The 19832-nt window shown below is 45.8% G+C and overlaps 1 protein-coding gene across 1 annotated transcript in view; it reads left to right on the top strand.

The window, feature by feature from the left end:
• The window catches only part of LOC142483224 (uncharacterized), a 21462-nt gene extending 2192 nt beyond the window's left edge, over window positions 1-19270 (top strand). Inside the window, exons 2-3 of the mRNA XM_075583287.1 lie at window positions 16048-16231; window positions 17957-19270. Coding sequence (XP_075439402.1) covers window positions 18071-19048 — 978 coding nt within the window. The 5' untranslated portion in view covers window positions 16048-16231; window positions 17957-18070 and the 3' untranslated portion in view covers window positions 19049-19270. The remainder of the gene's footprint in view (window positions 1-16047; window positions 16232-17956) is intronic.
• The last annotated feature ends 562 nt before the right edge of the window (window positions 19271-19832 follow it).

The raw sequence follows: 19832 nt of genomic DNA, 5'->3' as shown, positions 1-19832 counted from the left end.
CTAGGAAACACCATTCTCTTGTGTCTCATAGCGGCTGACGCGCCACAGCGTGTAGTGCTCTGTGCCGCCAGGGGGGACCGGCTCGGGAGGATTCCCCTGCTGGTGGGGAACTCGCGTGTGGCCGCCCGCGCCAATGAGCGCAGCGGGGCTGAGGCCTCAGCACGGGTCAGCGCATAAGCGCTGACCATGCCCGAGGCCTAAAGCGGAGTCCCCGCTGGCGCTGAGCGGGCGGCGCTTGGCACGGTTACGTGTGTGTATATATATATATAGCAACTGTAAATATTCCTGTATATTCATTTGCATGTCTTAGACAGGTCTGCAACCCTGTCTTTCACCATTATCACCCAGCAAACAGCACTTTCACTGCAGCAAGGGATTCTGGGAAATGACATGCAAATGAGCACACAGTGCCACCTTTTATCTCATGCTCACATTACATGAGCAACCCTTAGTCAATGCATGCTGCTTTAAACACAGCTTTTAAGCAAGGACTTGGGAGATGCAAAGTCAGTTAACCCACTCACAGACATGTTTCAACCTTGATGGGTATCATCAGTGTGAGGTTGGTTGTGTTTAAAGCAGCATGCATTTGAGCAAATGTCAGCGAGCCAACCTCACACTGATGATACCCATCAAGGTTGAAACATGTCTGTGAGTGGGTTAACTGACTTTGCATCTCCCAAGTCCTTGCTTAAAAGCTGTGTTTAAAGCAGCATGCATTGACTAAGGCAGGGGAGCGCAAACTTTTTGTGCTGCGCCCCCCTGTCTCTCTTCCCCGGCTCTCGCGCCCCCCTGCCTTCCTTCAGCCGCGTCAGATGACGCTGCGTGGGCGTGTGACGTCAGGTCACATGGTGCCGCGGCGTCTATTGACGCCATGGTGACGCAACACAGACGGCTAAATCCCGGTAAGTAAACAGTTGCAGGGGCCTCACGCGATCCCCCGGCATTTAATTTAAATGCCTGGGAGAAGAGCGCGGGGCCTCTGCAACTGCCCGCGCCCCCCCAGCACAATCTCACGCCCCCCCTGGGGGTCGCGCCTCCCACTTTGCGCACCGCTGGACTAAGGGTTGCTCATGTAATGTGAGCATGAGATAAAAGGTGGCACTGTGTGCTCATTTGCATGTCATTTCCTAGAATCCCTTGCTGCAGTGGAAGTGCTGTGTGCTGGGTGATAATGGGGAAAGACAGGGTTGCAGACCTGTCTAAGACATGCAAATGAATATACAGGAATATTTACAGTTGCTTTATGCTTTACTGTGGAGGGTTTTAGTCACTTTTTTTACCCACCATAACCTTAATAGTCGTGGTATATATATGTGTGCGTGCGTGCGTAAGTAAGTAAGTACGTACATACATACAGAAAATAGCCGTGTTAGTCCAGTTGCGATAGTGCAGAATAAATGAGTTCTTCAGTATTCGGGGATTCGGTGATACCTTTTTTATTGAACTAACAATTTGTCATAGGACAAGCTTTCGAGAGTTCCCCTCTCTTCTTCAGGTCAAGCAATACTGATATACAAAGGAATCTATGGCTAAAACAGTGTGGAGAGAGGGGAAAAAATAACAGATATTTACTGTAGATAAGGTAGGGTGTTAAGTGTTTGAAGCCAGGGGACAGTGTCAAAGAAAGGTGGGGAGGGGGAGGGATACAGGGGGGGGGAGAGAAAGTGTGGATAAGAATAGAGGCAAGCAGGATAATTACAACCAATTTTGATAGGGTGTGAGAAACCCCATGTCCGCATTAAGTCTTTTGGTTTTGGTGTCAAAGAGTCTTATCATTCTGAGTTCAAATGTTTTCCGGTCTTGGCTGCGTTTAAACATTCCATTGAGGATTTTGATTTTTAGATCATTTGTGGAATGGTTGTGAGAAGTGATGTCCCACAGGTGAGCAGTATCTTCCTTCTTTGTAATGGAGTATAGAGTGTCTGTGCATATTCATTCTTCCTTGTAGTTTTTGGCTGGTTTCCCCAATGTAGCAACCTTGGTCACATTTGTTGCAGTGCATCTCAAAAGCTCGCACAAATATAAGCATTTTCTTTTTTGATATATATATATATATATATATATATATATATATGTTCACGCGATGCGCGGGCACACATGCTCTGCGCTTTTGTAAGCTTGAGGCCTGGGACATAGTAAGTCCAAGCTCGCTGAGCAGATGCACAAACCCCTGCATCTGTCATCAGCGTGGCTATAGTTTCCCCCTCCGCATGCATGCGGAGGCTCTGAAACTTTGCAGAGACGGGCAAGTTTCAAATTTGCCGCTCTGGGAAGCGATGTGAGCGGTCATGTGACTGCTCACATCCAATGGGAGCGAGGGACTAGCCCCGCCTCCAGAGCGCGCTCACTGCCTCGACTGCAAGGACAGGAAAAAGCTCAGTTTTGAGCAGGCGAGGCAGAGCAGGAGCGCGCCTCAGCGCTGCTTATACCCTCTATGTCCCAGGCCTAAGGCTGCGTCCCCTCTAGTGCTGAGCTCGCTGAGTGGGCGGCGCTTGGCGAGGTGACTTTAAAAAAAATAAATATATATATATATATAAGTCCCTGCTCACGTGATGCGCACGCGGGCACACACGCTCGGCGCTTAGGTACATACATTTTTTTGTCTTTCTAGCGTGTTCAGCTTCCCCTGCAGCGTCCCCCCCAGCCCTCCCCCCTGCGAGCGCTTGCAAAAATTTAAAGGACACCCGGCGCTCATGCTTGGAGAGCTCTCTCTCCAAGCATGAGCGTGCTCAAAGCCTAAGGCCGTGTCCATACTCCTGCCTCTCGTGCTGAGCCGCGCTCACGCTGTGCCTGGCCAGCGCAAGCAGGAGCTTTTGCCTGGGCAGTGAGCGGGGCGCGGGACATCAACCCCCTGGAGCATCAACTCACCCACCCTGCCGGCAGTCAGTCTCCCCGTCCCCTCGGGACCCTCCTTCCCCCCTCCAACAACTCACCCCGCTTGCCAGGCTGTCTCTCCCCCGTCCACATGTCTCCCCCTGCTCCACGCACCTCTTCCTCATTGGCTGCTTTGGAGTCACGTGAGCGAACTCAGCACTGAGACTAAAATCCGATTGTCTGGTGAAAGTCGGCACGCATGCGGAAGCGTGCGCGAGCCCCTGTTAAAGCCGCTCTCATTGCGGCTGGAGGAGCTCACTGCCGAGCGTCAGCACGGCACTGACCATGTCCGCGGCCTAAGGCTGGTTCTATAGTGCACGGCAGGGAGCGGCGAAGACGGTGGGAAGGATGATTTTGCTCCGCTACCGGCACTCGTATGTATGTGTGTGTGTGTGTGTGTGTATGTATGTGTGTGTGTGTGTGTGTGTGTGTATGTATGTATGTATGTATGTATGTGTTTGTATGGATGGATGTGTGTGTGTATGTGTGTATGTGTTTGTATGGATGGATGTGTGTATGTATGTATGTGTGTATGTATGTATGTGTGTTTGTATGGATGGATGTGTGTGCGTGTGTGTGTCAATGAGTGCACAAATAAAATAAAAAAATTGTTTATTAAACTTTTATTTATTTTTTAAATCTTATTTAGGACTTTCTTCATTCACACAACCCATGTACACACATATACTCTAACACACACACACACACACACACGTGTAGCTCCCGGCTCTATAACAGGGAAAAGCATGTGGCACGCGCTTGCAGTATAGGCTGCGTCCAGGGTGGGAACATGGGGTTGCGCTGCAGCCTGCTCGGCTGACCGATTCGTGGGGCTAGGTGCGCGTGCGTCTGGGGGCGCGGCCACGATGTCACAGAGCTGGTTCGCCCTAATTGGGCGAACCGCTCACGTGACGCGCTTGCGAGCAGCAAAATCAAATTTGCTTTCCCTCAGCGTGCCTCCGCACGGCTCAGCGCTGACTGTCCTTCTATGGACGCAGCCTAAGGCCTGGTCCCCGCTGGCTACTGCAGCGCGCGCTGTGGCGGACGCTGCAGGGACGAGAGCCCTCCCCTCAATAGCGCCGGGCCCACTGCGCTGCGGTCTCTTCCTGCAGCTCACTGCAGACCGGGGAATCAGCCGCCAGTCTCGCGGGCGCGCGTGCAGCGGAGGTACGGGGGCCTCAGCCTAAGGCTGAGTTGCCGCGGGCGGCGCTTGCAGCAGTTACTTATATATCTATGTGTCAGGGCTGTTCTATAGTGTGTGGGCGTGTGCACGTGACGCACACGTTTTGTATGTATAGAGTCCTGCTGCCGGGAGCGACGGTACTGTGTGTATGTATCTGTGTGAGTGAAATATTTCCAAAATAAGATTTTTAGAAGAAAAAAAAGTTGAATATATATATTTTTTATTTGTTTCTTATACATACACGCGCGCGCGCCGGTAGCGTTGCAAATTCTTTATTTTCTCTATCTTCACCCCCTGTCGGCCGGTTGCACGCTCCCTGTCGTGCACGCATGCGGCCCTTGTATAGAAAGCTGACTAACCTCAGTCAATTATACGTGCCCCGCGCACGGCCACTATATATAACAGCCCTAAGTCCCTGCTCACGCGGCCCGCACGGGCACACACGCTCGGCGCTTTCAAAGCAAATAAAACTAACTTCCCCTGTGCGCTCAGCTAGCCCGCAATGCTGCCTCCCCCTCCCCCCCATGCGCAAATGCTGTGAGCGCGCTCAGCGCCAGCGGCGCCGCAGCCTAATGGTGCCGTGCACGCAAGGCAGAGAGCGCGCAGCCGACTGACGGGGGGGAAGACTAGAAAATAAAGAATTAGCGCCACTAAAATGTGTGTGTGTATATATATATATATATATATATATATCTATATCTATATATATGTGTGTGTGTGTGTCTATATATATGTGTGTGTGTGTGTGTGTGTGTGTGTGTTTTATAAAGGCAGATGTCACTCGCAATAAAGGTAGAAAGCCGGTGCTTGTCCCATATAATATTGAATAAAAATGGAGATTCCTTACCAGGCAGACCAGGAGTCCAAGACCACGCAGCAAGAACCGAGACAGCACTCAGATTGATATCAAATATAAATGTATTGAAAAAAAAGGCACATACAACCGACGTTTCGGTCCTGAAACAGGACCTTTCTTAAGGGAGTGCTTACCCTTATGTGACAAAAAACCACCATTATATACCCACATGCAACACCATTAGCAAACAGTGATAGGTTAACAACCTGCCCCTCCTCTCTGGATCAGCTGAAAGCAATTATACACAAAACGATCTAAATGACATCATTGCTATGCAACCTATAAGACCCGGAGTGTCTTTATGGGGGAACCCTTAAAGCAGAAGCCCGTGAGCATGCGCAGGTGTGCAATGTCAGGCGCGAGTGTAAATGTATAGACCCATGCGCCGAAATACAGCGTCTAGTATCGTCATAGCGATACCACAGAAGGGGGACCATCGCGCATATGTATACTAATATGCCAAAGCACGGAGCGCGAGAGAGCGACACCATTGCGCATGCTTACAGGGACGGAATATGAGCGTCTCACGTTGCCGTGGCGATATAATACAGGGGCAGTCATTGCGCATGTATGCGCTGACAGTCTGAAACACGGAGCGCGAATGGAAGCCCATTGCGCATGCTTGCAGGTATAGCATGTAAAAGCCAGAATAACTGGTAGAGAGTGAACGCAGCTTAAACGCACAGCCTAAGGGTAAACTGAAAACATTAATGAGCATGAGATAATGCATCCTGAGGGGGCACAATACAGTGTGAACACCAAAGTGCTGAATAAAGATAAAAAGCAATATTTAAAACCATGAGTGTGTAGGCAAGGAAGGGAAAGGAAAAGGGGGGGGGGGTTGAGAAGCAACATACAGGGGGACAAAAACAAAGGAAACTACAAAAGGATAATGGGAAAGGGGAAGGTAGGAAATGAGGGAAAGGAATCAGACAAATTAGAAAAAAATTAGAAAAAAAGGGGGAATAATAATAAACAATAAAGACCAATGGGTATACTGAGGGCCATGTCAAAGACAATGGCAGAAGTGTATAGGGGAGGCAAAAAAGGATGTAAGATAAACTGATAAGGTTGAAATAATTAAATAAAGCAACTAAGTCTCAAGTCCTCGTTCAAGCCATAAGGTGACAGTGTCCTCAGATCGTGAATGGCTTTGGCCTCCAACTGGAGCAGCAATCTGTCACGATCCCCACCACGTGTTGATAGGTTCGCTTGTATAATCGGCATACATTTCAGCGACGAAAGGCCATGACGGTGTTGTTTGAAATGTCTCGCCACTGGGAGGAGTTTAAGGTCATCATCAGCATTTTGGTCCAGGAGTGCCTTACGGATAGTTGACCTGTGCACAGCCATGCGTTCTTTCAGCATGCGGCTTGTTTTGCCTATATAGTAAAGGCCACAAGGACATTTAATAAAATAGACCACAAACTTCGACTCACAGGTCATAGCAGTCTTAATGCCGATGGATTTCCCACTATGAGGGGGAGTGCACGGAGGAGTGCATCAAGTCGGCGCGGGGACCAGCAGCCAGCAAGGCTGAGAGAGAGACAGCGATCGGTGAGCATGAAACCCGGCAGGCTGAGCAAAGATCCACAGCTGCAGCTGCTGTAACCATCAAACCGCCCGGAGAGCAGGGAATGGACCCAGCTCCGGGACGGCAGAGACTTGTGGAAGGAGCGGGTGGTCTCGGAGACCACGGAAATCTTGCACCAGGAGAGGTATTGGCCGTTGCGGCGGCCAGTCCATTTTACCCAGAATTGCTGGCCCTGATGTTTGCGCAGGGAGAGATGTCCCCGGCAGAGCGGCTCGAGCAGCTGAAGCTGGCAATGATCCGACCCGCGTTTCCCCTCCCAGAGCCCGGCGCTCCAGCAACTCCGCTCTGGACTCCGTTGCCCCTTTCTGGGGTTAGTCCACCGGTGGCGGAGAAGCACCGGCAGTTGCTGCGGCACTGCCAACAAATGGGCCACAATAATGCCCAGTGCCCTGACCGTGCGCGGTCAGGCGAAGAAGCCCCTCAGGGCCAACGCTCAAGAGCTGCGGAAAAGATGACCCAGTTAGCGGCATCCTCTGATGGCTCCCGCCCAGCCGGGGCGACAACCCTCCTTGGGACGTCTCCTGGAGAACCTGGACAGGCTGCATCAGCAACAGCGGCGGAGAGCAGCGGCCATCCACCTGATCCCGACGGAGAACCAGCGGCGGTGGCAGAGAAGAAGCCGCCACTCCGGCATCCGGCCGGCGGCAGTTTTATTTGGGGGGAGGGACAGGGTTTGCGGGAGGGGGTTATTTTACCAAGTTTGCATGGAGCTGAGTTCCTCCACAAAGACCTGGGACCCTTGTCCTGCACCGTTGTACCTGTACCCAACCCGGGCGCTGTTGCGGCAGCGGCCTGGTGCTGCCCAGCCCAGATGGGGCCGCAATTGGGACCAACGAAGGCGGCGGTCTCTGCGGGGACCAGCAAGGTAAGCCAGACCAAGTCGCAGACTGACTCTGACTTATGTTTCCCTATGACTGTACCCTGTTTTTTCTCTATAGGGGTGACCGGGGGGTGGCAGGAGATAGGGGTACCAGGGGAGGGGAAGGAAGGGCAGCTTGTAGGGCCGCCAGGCTTCCCCATTACCTGGGCGGAGCAGCAAGGGGACTCTCAGTTAAGAGCCCCACTGATGCAGCCTTGCTTTGGCCCGCGGGTAACAGGGGTTGTGGCAAAGTTAGACCACCCCCAGATTTCAGGGGTAGTGACAAAGTTAGACCACCCCCAGATTACCTGCCGGCCAGAAGCTAAGGTGGGTGCATCTGCACCAGCAACCCTGAGCTCCCCTCCGGTAATGGGGGCACAGCTTCAGGGAGAGGGGCTAGCCCCGTTAGCACCCAGCTCTGGGGTAGGATTGCCTGGGAGAGGGTTGGGTGGGCCAGTGGGAACCGGGGAGGGAAGGCAGCAAGTGAGCCAGCCAGTTTTCCCCGTTACCCTGGCAGAGCCTCAGGGGGGGTCTCAGATCAGCAACCCCCTGTTGCAGCCTAGCTATGGGCTGGGGGTATCATGGGCAGGGGCCAGTTTGTGCCACCCCAGAGGTGCCTGCCAGCCAAGAGCTACGGCGGTTGCATCTGGAGAGATGCCCCTGAGCTCATCCCGGGTAAGGGGGAGACAAGGTCAGGGAGGTAGGTGCACTCAGGTAGTTCCAGGGTCTGGGTTAGGATTGCCCAGGGAGGAGAGGAGTGCAGGTGGGCTGCAGGGAGGTAAGCAGCAGGAGTCATCAGCAGGGGCTGAGGTGCTGGGCCTAGGGGAGGCTAGGCGGAGAGACACTGGGGAGCAGGGAAAGATAGGAGGTCAGTGGGGTGTTAGGCAGCTGGCAGAAGCGAGGGATGGGCTAGGTAGGCAGAAAGTCCCTTGCTCTGGCGGGCCAGGAGTGACCCCCCTGACAGATTCCCCAGGGTTCCCAATGGAGGGGCTGTGGGTAGATAGGCAGCCAGGGAGGAGAGTCAGGAGTATAGCGGAGCAGCTACAGGGTGGCACAGAGCCAGGGCAGGTAGGGTCCCTACAGAATAGTGACATAACCCTTTCCCAGACTTGGTTGACAGGGAAGCGACGGTCTGTGCTTGATAGCTGGTCTCCTGTGGGTGCAGAGACATGCCAGTCTCTGGGTAGTGTGCAGCATGGTCTGCACAGGGGCCCCTTCACCATGGGCTTGGCCCACAAGCCACTGGGTGGGGGGCAGAGGGAGGCAAAGGAAAATGCCCGGCGGCCACGGTGGAGCCCGGCTTTGCAGGATCTGGACTTTACAATCCACTGTGGCCAGGACAATGTACTGGACAATGCCGGAGGACACTTTTGCCAAGCCAACCCCTCAGGACGTGTTGAGTGCGTCAAGGGCGCCAGTGGTACCCCAGTGCCTGGGGGAGGCGACTGGGGCACCAGGGCCCCATTGTGTAGGGGAGGTGTGTCGATGGAGAGGATTTGGCCCGGGATTAAAGGGGTTAAACCCCAATTGGCCACCTAACCTCACCAGGGATACAAGGGGTTAAATGGGCTGAGGTCCAGAAATGTGAGTTAACCCCTGTCATAACCTGTAAATGTGTATTTCCCTGTTTCCCCTGTGTCATTGTAACCTCAGTGTCTGCATCACACACACACTAGAATCCATCCGGGAGCACAAGGGTTAATAGTCCTTTAATACTGTGACCCCAGGTATGGACAAACACTCAGAAGAAATTCCTTTGTCCACCAGGATAGCAGATGGCCCCAAAGGCGCCCCAATGTCTGGGATTTAAGTGTTGGCAAAGGGTCTTGTCACCCTCCCTGATGATTTAAGGGCGGAGGAGGCTCAAACCAGAGCAGTCTCCAAGTGTCCAAGTTATCACCTTCCAACAAAGGTTATCTTGCTAGAGAGCCTGATGAGTAAACTGGCTGGCATTCCATTTGCCTATGTGGGGCCTCAGAAAGGAGACCCCAGAGTTCTACTGCGCATGGGCCAGCTAGCAGGGGGGCCTGTCCCAAAATGTGTTCCCCCATCAAAGATTGGCTGGAGATAATTGGAAACCAATCACAGGTACTTAATGTTACAGATAGAGGGACAAAAGGTTTATAACCAGCTGTTCCCCATATATCCTTTGTTGGTTGTTCATGGTCTTCGTTTGCTGCTATGATTACCTGATACCATCTGAATTGCTGCCTGATTGCTGAGAAGAAATGCTATGCAATGTCTTGGCATGATGGAGAGTGCTGTATGAAACTGCCAGTCCAGATGGAACTGTTTTCATTATTTTCATCTTTTAAGTAAGTGTCTATATTTTGCTGTTATTTGTACATTTTTTGTGTGTTCACCTATCCTAAGGAATAAATACAATTTGTTATATCTAAGTCTCGTCCCAGTTCAAACCCAGGTATATATATATATTTATATATATATATAGTTTTGGTGTAAATTACAGCCTGCCACATTTGTTTTGTGTGTGACGTGTTCGTTACGCCCCTCGCGACCTGGCTCCTGCAGTTTGAGCACAGATTGCTGGGCTACTGGAGCGCGCGGTGGAGGTGCGAACGCAAGCGCGCAGACGTAGCAGCCTGTCTGAGCGAGGCCTAAGGCTGCGGTCACGCTTGCGCTGAGCGTGCTGACCGCGCGATGCTTGCCGCGTTTTAGTTTCGGCAATTGAAATTGTCCCGTCCCAGTGCGGGAACGCACGCTCGCTCAGCGCTTAAGTAAACAAAAACAAAAAAAAGCCTTTGACAGGGTCACCTTTTGCCTGAAATCCAGTTTTACATGGAACCCTTATACGCAAATGCTCTGCTGTTCACACAGCTTTTAAGCACCTCATGGGATTAGATGCAAAGCCAGTAAAACCACTCACAGACAGCTGTTTCGACCTGGTGGGTCTCATCTGTGTGAGGTTGGTTGTGCTGGCTTTGCAATTGCTAGGGGCGGATTGCACCTCAATGAAGAGGGATCTTCTGTGCTAGGGGAGCGAATGTTAAAAAGGTTGGAGGATATTTTAAAACGAAGTAAGCCCCCTATATTTAACATATACACCCAATCCCACTCGTGGGAACCTTTTCCCCAACCTATCGCAGACTTCTGCCAGCAGTCCAGAGAAGGGCAAACGGGCTTCCCGGTCTGCTGAGAGCATGTGCCAAGATGTCAACTGAGCCACTTAGCATATCGGCCTGGCCTGGCGACAGTAAGTCTGAGATGTGGCTACTAAGTGTGAACTGCCCATTTGCCAGAATACAATACTTGGGAATATCCTGGCCAGGTTCACACTTGAGTTCTCTGAGTATTTTCAACTCCGGACTTCTCAGAGACACAGGGGCGCCGACTTAGTGGGGGGCCCCTTGAAGTACGGAGATAAGCCCTCAGCTCATTTACACTTTCACAGATGCCCAGGTTAATTCATTCATTGCTGGGCTGACAGAAAAAAGCTTCCTGCCCGTACATTGAAAATACACTGCAACCATACTTTATTAATAAATGTACTTTCCGTATGTGTGAGGGACATCAAACTATATGTAGGTGATTTGTACATCCTTAACTGGCTGCACTCCAAAATTCAGGGTGCTACCCTGCTCCCAGCACAAGTTAAGAATTGGCACAATGCACACACATTATTATGCAGCAGCTTAGATCTATGCTGCAAACTGGGGACAATAAAGGGGATATAGGGGAAAACATTGCAGTGTGTTCAGCCTACAATTAACCCCTTCAGTCCCAAGATGGTTTGAGGGTTAATCGGCCGGGCATAATACCGTTATTATTGGAAGTGAAAAAAATGGGAGGAGCGCACAAACTAAATGGAGCAGGCCCAGAATCAAAAAATGAATAAAAAGGGCACTTTAATGTGTCATGAGACCCATCCAACGCGTTTCGAACGTCACAGCGTTCTTTATCAAAGATAAATATACAGTGTAACACCACCCATTAAATACCCTCTTACCTGTAAGCAATTCGTGCCAAAAACGGCACCGCGATGACGTTGTGACGCGCCATTGCGCATGCGCAGAGCAGGAGGAAGCCAAAACAAGTAAGGGCAAATGCATACAGCGGCTGTAATAGGACAAAATGGATCCTGAAACCATAACAACAAGGATAAAGACTAAGAACCTTCTATATCCCCAAAAAAATAATAATAAATGAAAGAAAAAACATAGATATAAAATGCATATAGCCAAAGAAATATATTAAAATGATGAAATATAAAAATAAAATTAAAAACAAAGAAACATGAATAGCTGATAAAAACCAATATAAGACTATCTTAACATTGAGTAAACAGAGGAATAACCATTAAGAATGAATGAAATAACTGAAAACGATAATATACAATATAATAACCACAGAAAAATACAAAAATCAAGCAGAAAAAACAAGAAGGGGGGGAGGGGGCAGCAGGAAATGTTTGAAAAAAACATATATGACAAAGAATAATAATAATAAGAAAAACCTTTGAAAATAAAAATGTAAATGACAAAAATATTAATAATTAAAAAATATTTTGGTTCTATAATAAATGTGGCTACAAAAAATGGGCCAATTGACAATCAATATTTAAACCCATAGGGAAGCGCGTTTGAAGAATGAATATCCAATACGCTTCCCTACGATTCAATAAATTGATACGGTCACCTCCTCTAGGTCTATTATGAATTAATTCTATACCCAGGAGTGAAAAATTCCTGATACCCCCCTGACCACATTCGGAGAAATGTTTAGAAACAGGATGATTAGTATCATGCAATCTTATAAGTCTTAAATGCTCTAATATCCTGACCTTAAGAGCTGATCGTTCTCCCCACGTACCTTTTACCGCAGCCACATGTTATAAGATATACAACGAACTGGCTTTTACAATTTATAAATTTATTAATTATTAATATAGAATTTTTTAATGTGACTACCTGTCCTAATCATCATGTGGATGCTGTGAATTGTCCTGAAAGAAACTCTTGGAAGGTTTCATATGTTTACAAACACTACAAGAACCACATTTGAAAGAACCCCTGGTGATGAAAGAGGAATTATTAGTTCTAGGAACAGTTATATCACTTGGGGAGATATATGAACCAACTGTTCTCGCCCTAGGCCTACTGTATACAAATTTGGGACCTGAATTTATGAACTTATTCAACACAGGATCCATAGATAAAACGTTCCAATGCTTGGATATGATAGATTTAATCTTCCCACTTTATTTATTAAACTGTGAAACAAACAGTGAACATTTGTTATCAGATTTTATGAATCCATGGTTCCTGCGTTTATTAATATGTCTGTGTGTACCAAGGGGAGAATCTCCCGTATCCCGAATGGGCAACAAAGATGCTCTCTCTGTGTTGAGGGCAGTATCAAATGCAACATTGATGCTAGTCTCGGAATAACCTCTATCTAAGAAACGTTTACTAAGATCCTCAGACTGAGAAAGGAAACCGCCAGTTCCTTCTCAGTCTGAGGAATTGTCCTTTAGGGATAGCTCTAATCACATGAGATGGATGGCAACTGTCCACCCTTAAGAAGGTATTTCTTGAATTTAATTTCCTATAAACATCCGTTTGGATTTTTTTATCAATATCCACAAACAATTGCAGATCCAGAAATTCAATGTGATGTGAATGAAAATTTAAGAGTGAATTTAAGATTATAATCATTTTTATTAAGATAATTAACAAAAGAGTGCAGTGTAGTGACATCCCCTTTCCAAATAATAATTAAATCGTCCACAAATCTTTTATAAAAAATAATGTTGTTGCGAAACGTGTTAGTGCATGAAAATATAAATAGTGCTTCCCACCACCCCATAAAGAGATTTGCATAAGAAGCAAAGCTCGTGCCCATAGCAGTGCCAATTAACTGTAAATAAAATTTGTGATTAAAAGTGAAAAAATTGTGCGCGAGAAGAAAAAAAATTGCGTCTAAAATAAATGCAGATTGAAAAATTGAAATTTCTGCTATCTCAATAAATTGGCGAACAGCTGCCATCCCATGATCATGTTGTATAACTGAATAGAGAGATAACGTCAAGTGTTACCCACAAATAATGATTATCCCAAGTGAGATGTTTAATTTGACAAAGAAGATCACCAGAGTCCAGTATAAATGACAGTAATTTTTTCACGAAAGGTTGAAGGAAATTGTTAACATATCTTGACAGACCATCTCCCAAAGATCCAATCCTAGAGACAATTGGTCGACCAGGAGGGTCGACCAATGTCTTATGGATCTTTGGGAGATGGTGGAAGATAGGAACAATAGGATGTGATGGAATGATATATTGAACCTCATCACTGGAGAGAACTTCCATAATTTATTTATTTTATTTATAAAATATTTTACCAGGAAGTAATACATTGAGAGTTACCTCTCGTTTTCAAGTATGTCCTTGACACCTGAGTCTACCAGTTCGACAAGGGCTTCCAAAAAGCGTGGTGTGGGATCCGCGGGTAGCACGGAGTAGGACAAGCCATCGTCAAGTTGGCGTAATGCCTCCTTGACATAACTGTCTCTACTCTGCACCTCCCTTGACCGCACTCTTTATAACCAATGAAGAATTAGTTTGAAGAGTTTTCAAAGCTAGGCGTTCGCCTTGATTCCAATTATCATGATTAATACGTGAAAATGAAAACCCTTGGGCTAGAAGACGGAGGTCCCTGATAACCAGGTTTTCAAACATAGTTAAGAATTAACCTTTAATACGAGTGGGGTAGAGGATAGAGCTCTTTTTTAGGCCAGAATTCCATTCGGAAAAGATAGGTACAATAATTTCATCAGAAATCTGCTCAGACAGGAGGTCATTCATATCCTGTAAGGTGCAAACATCATTGAAAGTATGCAAAGCAGTAGATACCGGAGGAACGGAGTCGGATGAGGGGACATCACCCTCTGTAACGGGTGGTGTCCCCCCATCCAAGTTACCCACCCCGGTCGACCCAATAACATTATCACTGAATTTATAAAAAAAAAAATTTTAAGATAATTTGCGAACAAATTTATAAACATCAATAGTAGTACTGAATAAGTCGAAATTCGTAGCAGGTGAGAATTTAAGGCCTTTATCCAAAAGTGACATCTCAATAGGGGAAGAGAGTAGTTCCTGATATATTAATAATATTCGGAAAGTCACTCAAAATTTCTTCCGTTTGGGAGTGGACCTGTAACCCCATCCACCTCCCCTTTCCTCTTCTGATTCTTTTGTGTCCTTTTGAAATAAAGGGAAAGACTTTTGTTGTTGTCTTTGTTGATTATCCTGTTGATGATAGGAACGTCCATCATGGGTGGATTCCGGGGCCATTCCAGATTTAGACTGCTGACCCCAAAAGGTGCGGCTACCTCTGCCTCTTCCGCTAAAGGGGGCACCACGTCCACGATGACCATCATTATCAAATGTGTTAACAAAAGATACAGAGTGAGAAGTAGAGGCCGTTTCTGCATCTGAAATATCAGATTCGCCACTTGGATAGTCTATATTCTTGGTCTTTAAGAGAGATTTATTAGGAGTGGACCTAAGATGAGTGTTAGAGTTATCATTTTTGAATGATCTATCTTGAATAGGATTTACTCTCTGCCAATGGTAGATTTGATTTTTTTCATAATCATATCTGTCTCTGTCGTATTTACTTTGTTTCTTAGACATGATACCACATTCAATATCTTTTTACCGTTTTGGAGAGTATAAGATCAAATTCCCTAAAGCCATTTAAAACTATATAAAAAAAAATTGCAGATCTATAATTTGGATATCTAACTGATCCTTTTCCTTAATTTTCTGTGCAACTATTAAATCCATTAAGCGAAAGGAGCGATCATTTAAGACTGCTACCTATTTATTCTCAAAGTCCAAGTCCTGAAAACCAAAAGTAGGAGCTTTTTTGACACGTAGTCCTCTGGGTATTCTTTTACACTTAGCATAATTCTCCAGACTTATAATGTCACATCATAGACGATTTTTATGGATTAATAACCTTTCCAATTTTTGGAAATGGATCTTGAGATCAGAAATGTCAGTAGTATTCAAATCCACAATGTTATCAAATACACGTAATGCTTGTTTTTTCCTGTGTATCGTCACAACAATTGAAAGTATATGCTGATGAAGTTTCTTCTATATCATCAATGTTATCCCCCGGCTCCTCCATAATGGATGCAATAACAGTAAAAAAAGGTGCTCAGATCACAAAAAGAAGAAAATAAAAATAAAAAATAATAAAAATCATATGTAAATGTATGGGTCCTTCCCTTGGTAACTATATAATAAGCTCCAAAAAAACCTTATAGCATGTGCTGCTCCTACCTAAGTATTGTAGTCAGATAGAAAAATGGGCAAAAGCGCTCCAATGCCAGGAAAACAGGATATGATGTTGCCAAAACCACCTTCCAAAGGTATCCTTGATAAAGAACGCTGTGACGTTCGAAACGAGATATCATTGGATGGTATGTCACTGGGGATTTTGTTTGCCTTCCTCTGGATCAATAAGTAAGTATAGATATAGGATAAAGTATCTGTTGTCTAAATTTAGCATAGGTTGAACTTGATGGACGTATGTCTTTTTTCAACCTCATCTACTATGTAACTATTAACAACTTGTATCTTCTTTCAGCTCTTCGTTTATAAAATAGACATTACTTTGAGACCTCACTAACTGTCCCAATTTCAGGTTTGTAAATTGTGCGAGAAACGAGGAAGAACAGAACCTTGTGGCGTTGCAGTACCACAGGGAATCTACTACAGAACCTGCACAGACCTCCCCCCACACACAGAGCTCCTGGTCTGGTATGGAGATGAATATGGGAAAGAGCTTGGTATCAAGTGGGATACGCTGTGGAAAAGTAACGCACTAGGTAATCAGGAATATGTGTGTTGTGTGGTTTTCACATCTCTATTGTCTTCTTACTGAAGTTAAATTGTAAATATAGATCTGTGATCCTCAAGAATCCGCACAAGTGCTTTCAGGTCATGTAAAAAGAAAAAACACACAAAAAACAGATCATAGCATATAACTGCTGGGTAATGTCAGCCTATGCTAAAGACAATACATACAGACTTAAAGTAACAGACACATCAAGCTGCGGTAACCAAAAATGCCATATTAACGCCCATAAAAAGGTGCCTTATTATTATCGTGCAATGAATCAGCGTTGCAGTGGCAAAAATAAAGCACTTTTTATCAGACCCGTTAAAAGCATCAAATTCGATATAAAACAGGCATAATATCGCATGTTCAAGTATAAAATGCCATACGTCAAGTTCTAATATTTATTGGAACAGGATGAACGGCAGAAATACCGCAAATGTTTTATCCCCTACTCCAGCCCTGTCTTTTCTATGTATATAATGGCCAATATACTGCCCATTATATACATAGGCAAGATAAGCTAAACCAACATGGAATAGATGATAACTATTTTATTAAAATACATTACCGTACATATTAACCCCTTAGTAGTCCATGGGTCAACAAGTCACCGGTTTCTGCTGCTAGCTGCTCCAGGGGAAGTTAACTCCCTGTTGGTAGGAAAGCACCTTAGTAGCACCACATTGTAGCAGATAGACAGTGACTTTATCATGTGTGTGTGTGTGTGTGTGTGTGTGCGCGCGCACACACACGTCCAGAAATGCACAACACCAGCTGTGTCTTAAAGACAGATGCTTGTCCCATAAAGATTCAATATTCCAAACTCACAGGTCTGACGCTGGCAAAAAGTGACAGCAAACCACGTAATCCAAAAGAATATGTATTAAAACATACAGGCACCGCAATAAACCGACGTTTCAGTCCTCGGAACGGGACCTTCTTCCAGGTAATTCTTTTGGATTACGTGGTGTGCTGTCTCTTTTTGCCAGCGTCAGACCTGATGGGTTGTGTGTGTGTGTGTGTGTCTTTATATTATTATTTTTCTTTTGTTTCAAATGCAATGTTTCTATGGGGAAGAATCAGTAACACAAGTACAGACTCCTTGTTCCCTAAATTTTTTTTTTAAACAATTGTATAAAAAAAATTAACACAGTTCTGGAATTCTTTGGATAATATTGGTATAGCTTAATTAAGTCTGAATAACATCTGTGATGTCAAATACAATAATTGGGCATTTGGTTCCTGTTTTAACAATGGAGATTTAGCAGAAAATTGGGTCATCCTATAACTGTTAGAGACCTGGTTTATGGTGCGGTAACGGGAACACCCGGGGACTGATATGTGAGCGTCTAATGAGACACGTATTCTATTCATTGTACAAACAATTTTTAATTATACCTTCACAACTGAAACTAACGACCTACTATCTATCAAAGGATTTGAAAAGATTTCTGCCACTTTAATTTGTGTTATGCAGCTAGTGAGATTTCCTTCTAAATCATTAAATATTAGGATCCACTTTAAATGTATGATCCACTATATCTACTCTCCGGCCCTAATGCTGCACATGTTATGCTAAACCCTTCATTTTTACAATGTACATCTACAGTTTACTTTCATCCTGAACTTTTTGTGATATGCCAATTTACCTCTCCTACATGGCCTTTTGTAAGACAGTTTGTGTAACAGTGACTTTTTTTGTCTCGTCCAGTACAGAGAAACACCAATAATCCACCCATGCGAACACTGCAAGGTTGCTTTTAGCAGTCAGGATTACCTCCTGAAACATCTGAAGTTCAAACACCCAAATGAGTATATGTAAAAGATGAGGACAGAACAATCTTGCAACATTCCAATAAATATGACAGAAAATGCATCTTTCAACCCGTCAAGGCAATTAATAAACAATGTAACTACTTCTCATCCCAAAAGATATATATTAGCAGCTGCCACAGGAAAAGATCTTGGAGAAAGTGGGAAGGGTCTGACTTGTTTATCAGACCAGGACCTACAGAAGAGGACACACACAGGGGAGAGACCGTATGTATGTGGGGAATGTGGGAAGAGATTTACTAACTTATCCAACCTGAACACACACAAGAGGACACACACAGGGGAGAGACCGCATGTATGTGGGGAATGTGGGAAGGGATTTAGTGTGTTATCCAACCTGAACACACACAAGAGGATACACACAGGGGAGAGACCGCATGTATGTGGGGAATGTGGGAAGGGATTTAGTCAGTTATCCAGCCTGAACACTCACAAGAGGACACACACAGGGGAGAGACCGTATGTATGTGGGGAATGTGGGAAGGGATTTAGTGACTTATCCTGCCTGGCCAGACACAAGAAGGGACACACAAGGGAGAGTCCGCATGTATGTGGGGAATGTGAGAAGGGATTTAGTGACTTATCCAGCCTGGCCAGACACAAGAGGAAACACACAGGGGAGAGTCCGCATATATGTGGGGAATGTGGGAAGGGATTTAGTGCATTATCCAGCCTGAACATACACAAGAGGACACACACAGGGGAGAGACCGCATGTATGTGGGGAATGTGGGAAGGGATTTAGTGACTTATCCAGCCTGAACACACACAAGAGGACACACACAGGGGAGAGACCGTATGTATGTGGGGAATGTGAGAAGGGATTTAGTGACTTATCCAACCTGATCAGACACAAGAGAACACACACAGGGGAGAGACCACATATATGTGGGGAATGTGGGAAGGGATTTAGTCGGTTTTCCCACCTGAACATACACAAGAGGACACACACAGGGGAGAAATCTCTCTAAAGCCAGGCATGTTTAGGGCTAACCAGTGACTATGAAGCTCACATATAAGTGCACACGTTTATCTGTGTTGCGCAAAATCACAATGAAAAGTGACTTTAGTTTATGGTGCATAAAACCAGCATTTTAAAAGGTTAACGTTTTAATTGCAGGTTATTTGTATCATTCTTCTTGTAGTTTTATTTTCCATGCTGTTGGTTCTAATAAAATGTGCGTTTCTCATTATGCTGAAGTGGTCAGTAGTCTCACTCAGCTGTGAATCTAAATAGTTTCGCTGCGACCAATTAGCCGCCGATGTTGGGCCGCCGACACTCTCCGCCACCATCGATTGATTAGTCTCGCGATGACGATTTGCTCCCACCAATGTGTTCCGGAAGTATCTCGGTTGGTTCCGTCAACGCGAGGAAATTAATTTAAGTTTCAATTGCCTTAAATAAGGCATGCAGCTTAATGAAGGTTACTAAAATTCAGGCGACATGACTACCGTAGCCCTATGCATTTCGTCTTAACAGACTTTTTCAAGGGGTATGTAGTCACACCTGTGTGGGGATCTTAAGTAGATTGAACGCCGCCATGATTGGTCACAAGTCGGAACATCTATACCAACCAGATGAAAGCCCCATACAGGTGACAGGTGTAGACAATATGAGATTTAGAACCCATAACATATAAACCGATACAAAAGAACATTTAATAAGTAATGTAAATTAAAAACAACCAATAATTAGTATACTTTACCATAATATAGTTCACAATATGAAGTGTGTTTGCCGATCATGTGCATTTT

The sequence above is a fragment of the Ascaphus truei genome, unplaced genomic scaffold (genome assembly GCF_040206685.1).
Source record: "Ascaphus truei isolate aAscTru1 unplaced genomic scaffold, aAscTru1.hap1 HAP1_SCAFFOLD_309, whole genome shotgun sequence".
Taxonomy (NCBI): domain Eukaryota; kingdom Metazoa; phylum Chordata; class Amphibia; order Anura; family Ascaphidae; genus Ascaphus; species Ascaphus truei.
Note: the sequence above shows the minus strand (reverse complement) of the source record. Positions and strands in the feature narration are given on the sequence as shown.